General features: G+C 46.9%; 1 protein-coding gene across 1 annotated transcript; it reads right to left on the bottom strand.

The window, feature by feature from the left end:
• Nucleotides 1–398: 398 nt before the first annotated feature.
• On the bottom strand, nt 399–7,004 carry pxdc1b (PX domain containing 1b). Its single transcript, XM_076158215.1, has 5 exons — nt 6,430–7,004; nt 3,157–3,248; nt 2,906–3,023; nt 2,694–2,805; nt 399–1,980 (listed from the first exon to the last, which is right to left on the bottom strand). Exons 1-5 carry the CDS (start codon nt 6,683–6,685, stop codon nt 1,857–1,859), a joined length of 702 nt encoding a protein of 233 aa, XP_076014330.1. The 5' UTR covers nt 6,686–7,004; the 3' UTR covers nt 399–1,856.
• Between the last annotated feature and the right edge of the window lie 971 nt (nt 7,005–7,975).

The raw sequence follows: 7,975 nt of genomic DNA, 5'->3' as shown, positions 1-7,975 counted from the left end.
CTCATTTGTTTTCTTTAGATAAAGAGAGGACTTGTTCCTCCATGGCAGGCGCGGCAGCAGACTCCCACGTCCGCTGAGACCACAGTCAGCTGTCTTGAGCGAACCCACTCACGTCATCTTCCACCAGAATGGACCTGATACAGCCTCAGCTCAGCAGAACACAAAGCTGTCTTCTCCCATGTAATCGGTCATCAGATGGCAACACAACACAGGAGACATGAATCAGTGATCTCCATCATGCCGACACGTTCCAATGCTCAAAAGGTTATTGGTTTGCAAAGAAAATAAGCGACATAAGGCGAGGCACAGGTGTATTGTTTACATTCTAGTTTATTATCCAGAACAGCATTAAGGTCTCACTCTTTGTTGTAACAAAAGATTCCTGCTAAATATTTGATATTCTTTAATTTGACAGCAGTCCATCAGCCAAGTGAAACAAGCAGACGGTTTACTTGAACCACCAAATAATAGCCAAAAAGTCATTTACTGTAGCTGATGCTACACAAATACAATTCAATAATGTTAAATATTTTATGTAATACAATATATTCTAGTGCTACATAAGGACACATACATTCTGTAAAGCATTTATGTTTTAGTAGTTTTATACCAGGAGGATCCAAATCATTGTTAATACATTTTGTAAACATTAATTTTAGGCCTTAGACAACCATTCAGACTTGTCCCGTGTTAACACTAGGTGACCACTAGATGGCAGCAGAGACTAAGGACGGTACAGGCTTGGCTCTGGACGCGGTGGTGGCCAGAAATGTATTTTGAGACAGGAGCTATATTTATCCAGGCTCGCCGAATGCAACAACCACTATCATCTAGTTGAGATTGTGCTGATTCACTTAAGTACAAAAAGATTTTATGTATCAAATATCTACAGAGCTGTGAAGGATCAAGGTCAGATTACAAAATTCAAAAGTACACAAAAGAGAGAGAGAAACGTTTGGCCTCTGAGTGCTTTTGTGTTTCACGTGGGTGTTGCTGCTCTCTCAGCGTGAAGCCACTTTACAAAATCACAGTAACAAAACAGGAAAGATCCTACGAGCGTCTGTCTCTTCTAACACACACACAGTTTCCTATAAAAGCTGGTCAGAATTGCACCGTAAGCCACAATCATACGCAAAGATTCATGACACTGGGCTCCCACAGGAAGAAAACACCAAAGTGGTAACGCTGTGGAAAAAACACACACAAACACACACACACTTTGAAGGAAAAGATGATGGGATTTGCAGCTTCATCACAAATCTTTCCAGCAAAAACAACCAAACAGTGGCATCACAGAGGACGTTGCTATGCATAATTAAATACTGAGGACGTAACAATGGAGCTGAATAACAAACCCTGACAATATAGTGTTAGTAGCAAATAGTCCGACGCGGAACAACGCAGAACGACGCTCTCTGGTTGCAGTTCAGCCCAAAATACCACAGACAAGTTTTCTATCTGTACATTTAGTGAAGGCAGTCTTGATATTTGCAGGTGCTTTCCTATAAGGCCTCCAGAGTTCACCTGAATCTCTCTGCAGGAAGTCCAGCAAACAACCCCATCCTGTTCTGTATAGGCACACCGGTGACATCGCAAAAAAGTGGCAAAAGGCAGGATGGCCACTGGAGGCACTGGAGTTGTATTCTTGTCATTTTTGGCGTAGAACATAGAAGACCTGCCCGATTCAAAAAACGGGGCGAGAGTCCTGGAAGATGCTAGAATAAGCGGCGGAGCAGAGTTTAGGTGCAGCACGTTCCCTTAAAGAGCAGACTTGAGCCTCCATCTAAATGCTACACAGCCATCGACGACGGCGTCAGACAATCTGCTGACGAGCTCTCGCGCACTTCAAAAGTTCCTCATTCCAGAATATCGGTTTCAAACGGGACCAGATGGTAGTAGGACAGGTTAGTGACGTACGCTTCTGTCTCCTCTTCACACACGTCTGGCTCCATTGGCAGAAACTCTGTTCCGTCCTCATACCTGGCAGAGGAGAGAGAGACATATAACTAAACACAGTGGTGAAAAGTCTCTGTGTGAAAAACTAAAAGGAATTTGTTCCTCTTTTGCTTTACACACACACACAGGGAAGGAAGAGGTGACAGACACACTTCCTGTACTGTGTGTGTGTGTGTGTGTGTGTGTGTGTGTGTGTGTGTGTGTGTGTGTGTGTGTGTGTGTGTGTGTGTGTGTGTGTGTGGGGTGGGGTGGGGGTCCTGGGATTGGTTCACGCTCGAAGAATTTCACACACATCAAAGCAGGTAGCATTCCAGAGCAGACCCGTTAGGATCCGTACATGTTTTGTGAACGAGCGCGCACATGATGATGAAGCACAACCGAGACTCACTGTGAATCTGAGCCCACAGTGAGTCAACAAACCCACACTTTAACGACGCAGCAGAATAGGGATCCAGCCCGCAATCCTTAGAGGAAGTGAAGCACGATGGGGATTTTCAGGTAATTTACATCCAAATGAGGTCACTCACATTGTTTGGTCCCATAGGTGTTTTGACTGTAAGCCTCCTTTCCTTTCTACAGACTGCAGTCCTGATAGGTTGCAGCTAATAATCTCCACAATGCCTCAACTAACAAACAATATCAGTGACTTTGTTTGGACTCGGGGTGACAGAGTAACTGTAGTGCTCAGATCAAAGCAGAGCTGTGAAAAAGCCCAAACGTGTCTTCCTGCTACTCACGTGTGATCTCCAGAGTCGGTGGATGAAGGTCTGTCTTTATCCTCCGGCAGATTCTGATCAAACACGATGGTCTCCGTGTTGGCCAGACAGAATCCGTTCGACCTCATGATCTCTGCGAGACACGGAGCGAGAGGTTGCATCACCCGTGAACCAACGATGTCGACAGCAACAACTCTATTTCGCAAGCAGCAACAACAACAACAGCGCCGTACCTGAAACCCTGATGGGACTCTGAAAGCACGGCTGGATCCTGTGGACTTTGTCGTTCCTCAGCACCTGGTCCAGAGGCGAGCGCTCGAAGAACGTCAGCATCACCTCTGACCTGGAATACTGCAGAGTGAAGCCTTTGAGTCATTCAGTCCAAAAATCCATCTCTCAGCCCGAGGCAAGAGGCAAACACAGCCAGCACCATAAGAGTGATATAAGATATTGTTTAAAGGGTCAAAAAAGTGGGATGACGAACCTTCCATGGCATGTTGATGGCGTTCTTCAGTAGTCGCTCCACCTCGTTCAGCTTCGCCTCGATGTCACTTGCTTCTTTGATCTTTACCAGCCCTGAAACAAAACGAGATGCCTTTGCTCAAATCCCACATTTTACATTCAATCCGAACGGGAATTGAAGTCCATACGAGCTTGTAGAAAGTTTCCCAGCGAGCGGAACGGAAGCAGAACTTTTTCAGCAAAGAGCATCAGCAACCTTTGTAGGCATCTGACACTGTTCTCTCACCAAAGGTCAGGACACAAACAGTTTGATGCTGGTAAAGGTTAACACTGCAAAGGGTTGTTTAAAATTGTAATAGTTTTTACAAAGCAAGGCCCTGATCTTTGCCTAAAGGTGCTGGAACTCTCTTTTATTGTGGCCTTGAAGCTGCCGATGTAATTGTAAACATTTGTGTAACGGCGGTAATGACAGAGGAGCCATGCAACAAAGAGATAATGAGTAATGAGCAATTTAAGAGGTAGTGGGAGTGCCGAATCAGCACATTTACAAACACAAACACGCTACCGGCATGACACAGAAGCTGGCAAAGGGTCGTTTACGGCCACGCTGACGCAGGGATGTGGCGAGGAGGATCGCGATGGAAAATGCAAGTAACAGTGAGGTGGACGTGTCAAAGGCCTGGAGCCACGCCGCCCACATGCATTTAGAATGGAAATGGAGCCATGATATCATACCCACAGGGCTGTGAAGACTCACTGAGCGATTGAATCATCGCTCCCGACCAAGTAAGACTTCCGCCCAGTCTGGACCTCATGCCGCCTCGGGTTCATGTTCTTCTGTCTCGTACACAAAGAGCCTTTCAGGACTCGCTGTAAATATGACAGCAGCACCCCGTGCAGATTTACGGCGTTGTTCTGTCTCTCTGGATGATCACCGTAGAGACTAAACCTCCATCCGCTCTCTCACCAGATTAGTCATGTTTACGTACGACTTCGGCATCCTAATTTGACGCATAAATAGACGTGACTTGTGGCCTCCACGTCACGCCGAGTCTGCACTTCACCCGATAATTATACAACACTGAGGTTCTCTTTTTTCCTCCCACTGCGCTTGCTTCAATTTCCTGTGAAAGAGGCTATTTCCTGCATGAACTTCCTGGCTGTGCCGTGGTCGTTGCGTAATAGGTGGCTCGTTATTTTGTAAGCGTATTCATTCATTAGGTCAAATTGGAGTCATGGTCAATATGGATGATAAAGCGTGTTTGGTCTCTTCTTTCTGTGTTCTTCCCCTGAGGGTTTTGGGGTCGGGTAAGGAACCGGTCCCGCCTGTGAGACGCCTTATGAGACGTTTGGGCTGTAGGGACAGACTTGACTTGACATATTGCTGCAGGAGGGCCAAACATACTGAGGAATCACAGTAATTACACAGCAACAATATGACATTTGAGGCATGAGCTGGCTTCATAATTCACTAAAATGATTGCACCCTAAAGATGCCCAATTGCTGCTTTCATAACGCCGTGCCAAGTCGTGAAATTACCCAGGGAGAGGAAGAGAACAAATCCTCCTCTGACTCTTATAATCTAAACGGCCATCAGACGCTGTAAGGAAACACTATTTCAGCAGATCAGATAAGCTTGTGTCAGCAGCCCGACACTTTTATCGCCTCTCCGCTAAAGTCTACAAACCTTCATCAACATGTTATTTGTGGTTGCTTGGTTCACCAGAGCAGAGGGGCATCGATCTCAGCGGGGTAGGCCAGGTCGCGTCACGTGTGCCTTGCTCACCGGCTGCGTGCTTGCACCTTATCTGCGTCTGCATTCCTCGGCTCACATGGGCTCAGAGCAATCGCTTCCAGTCTGTGTCACTGTAGGGTCATGTGTGCGTTATGAGGCTTGACAGAGCAACAGGGACTAAATATGGGACGTCCACTCCTCTCTCCTCTCCCGGGCCAGTGCCTCTTTCTCATCATGACATCACTGCTAAAGCTCTGCACGCCTCCCCTTGTTGCCTAGGCGCAGCACGGAAACGGGGAAAACACGAAGGGAGGCCAGAAACTGGAGCAAAGTGGACTTGGAGGGTTGTCTGTTTTCTCCACGACTTACAATCAGAGCGGCAATTAGAAGGGATGCAAATGAAATATTGAACGGAAGTAGGAATTAAAGGAATCCATTAGAGGAATGTTATTAACCTGTTGCTCAGTATCCATCAGTGGTGTTGTCAAACAGGGATGAGTCACACTGAGGTCTGCTTCAGCACTGATATCACCGCTTCTTTTAGCTCTTCGCCGGCATTCAGGATGTGAACGGCGAGCGGCGCAAACTGAGTCACGAGGTCTGACGTGCATTTCTCCCCCAAACCAAACCAAACCAAAGAGAGACAGAGAGTGTCGACAGCTCAGACAGCTATTTAGGCGCGCAAGCAGGAAGCAAAGTCGCTGCTAAAAAGGATGTTTCCTAAACATTCTTACAGGCTTAGCGAGTGCAGACAATAGGAGAAGTGCCAAGGAGGCCGTGCAGGGTCAGTGAGCACACAGAAACAGGCCGGGAGCTCTGCCAAACCCATTGGCAATGCCAGGGAAGCACTGTATAAGATATATTTAGGCTACTTATGGCAAATCCCCCCCTTATTACTGTGTGACTTGGGTCATAATGGCTCAAATATAACAAATAAATCATCAACTCCATATTCTAACCTTTGCACCGTATAGATCCTGTGGCGTTTTACAATCTACTAAAATATTGACGAGTTAGAGAGCACCACGTTGGTCTTGTGGTCCAAAGGCTACAGTGTGTATGTGTATGTGTGTGTGTGTGTGTGTGTGTGTGTGTGTGTGTGTGATGGTTCTGGTGACATGGTAACATCCAGAAGTGCACTTTGTTTAATCATTAACATGTCCAAACCGAAGCCCATAACACTGCTGGCTGCATGTGGAGGGTCGTGACAGAGTAGACTAAATTATTATGCTGCTGTCTGTACTGTCAAACACAGAGAAATCACACAAAATTATGTGATATCAAAACAAATGATGAATTTCCTGTTGTACGAAGTTTTGATGCAGATTCTTGCTTCTTTTCCAATATAATATTTTGCAGAAGTTCCTCTTTTGTCGTATTTCCACCAGAAAGGATCATTTTTTTATGAAATGAATGTAAATATCATTTAAAGAGCCCCCCGCCCCTGGCCCCCCTACGCACTATGCCCTTATACTCTAGCTGCACCCCTGGCTAGACTCTCTTAACTCTACATGTTAGTGCGCAGCTTGTAACGTAAAACCGCGACGCTTTCCCGTTACCTTCTATCAGCGGGGACTTGGACAGTTCGCGTCTGTCCTCGGGGAAGGACTCGACCAGCCTCTTAAACAGCCGCCCCAAGTCCGAGTAACTCCGGTGCAAGTAGAGAATGTTCCGGTCCGACCACTCGGTCCGGATCTCAAAGAACTCCTCTTCCTCCCCGCGCTGGCTGATGATGAGTCTGCGGATCCCGTTGACCCAACAGTCCCGGACGAACATGTTGACCAGCGACGTGCCCTCGAATACGGCCGATGCCATTCCTCACGCGTCGGTCCGGTCCGGCATGCTGGGGGACGGGGCCGGGATGGGACGGGGTGGGAGGGGACGGGAAGACGCGGCAGAGACTCGGGAGTAAAGTTTCAGTCCTCTGGTGACGGTTTGGCCGAAGCAGGAGGGGGAAGCGTCGCGTTTGCGCAGCTCATCGTGTCAAACGTGGCATGATGACGCTCTCACAGCATCAGCATGCAACATCTGCAACAACAAGTAAAACTCTTCATCAGCTGCGTTCACACCGATGGTCCTCCTCACTTTCACTCCCCTGCGTCCTTCCCTCCCTCCTACATCTTCACTGTTTCCCTCCCCTCTCCTCTCCTCTCCACCCCTCCCCTCTACTCCCTCCTTCCTTCCTTCCTCCCCCCTTGTCAACAGTCAGGGTATTATTATGCAAAAGGGAGGCTGGCAAAGACTAAACTGTCCACATATGTCTCCTTCTCTCCTTCAGTGGGAGAGAAACATAAGCATTAATGTGAGAAGTTGTTTTGCAAGGCAGCAATCGCGGGTTTGATGCCACCCTGGGGTTTGATCTCATAGAGATGAAGTTGTTTAAGTCCATAGTTTGTAACTTTTTAAAGACATTTTTGTAGAATCCTGATTGGACTACATAAACCAAATGCCCTGTGGAAAAAAAGTCTCAATAGCGCCTCCTACTGGTGGAATCTGTCTCACATTCTCAGGTAGGACATGTAGGATACGTGCTATTTTAGATTTTCGAGCAGATTTTGAAACCTTTGCAAAGCTTTAATGTGCAAAAAAAACAGACTTTGATCCACTTTTACTCTCCCTGTGCACACTGAGTGTAAACATTGTAGACATTTAAGTTGCCATCCCTTTAAGGCCCTTTCCCGCTTTGCTCCGATTGGCCTTGAAAATACAAACGTTGACATGTCTGATCACAACTTCAAGAACGTGAAAATGGTTTTTCCGGTTTTGGATTTGTTCTTGTGGTTTTGCTGAATGTCACTTTTCCCCCACAGCGAGCACCTGAGCCACACACACACACCTGTGCAGACACGCTCCACACACAGCTTAATGATCTTTAATTGGTTTCATGCAGGATTCTCACCGTTTGACCTTTCATAACTCTTTCTTACTCCCTGAATGATTAAATCTATCCTGACAAAAGAGGATTCCTCTCTTTCCTGCCTGGTGAAGTAGAGCAGTAATGTTCCCCTGAGCGCTCTGAGCTTTACAGGAAACTGAAGCCAATTCAAGTAACGACCGTTTAGCTGTAATTAACTGCACTGTGGAGGATCGTCTGCAAGTGCTGCT

The sequence above is a fragment of the Genypterus blacodes genome, unplaced genomic scaffold (assembly GCF_046128005.1).
Source record: "Genypterus blacodes isolate CSIRO-AG114 ecotype Tasmania unplaced genomic scaffold, CSIRO-AGI_Gbla_v1 ptg000076l_1, whole genome shotgun sequence".
NCBI classification, from domain to species: domain Eukaryota; kingdom Metazoa; phylum Chordata; class Actinopteri; order Ophidiiformes; family Ophidiidae; genus Genypterus; species Genypterus blacodes.
Note: the sequence above shows the minus strand (reverse complement) of the source record. Positions and strands in the feature narration are given on the sequence as shown.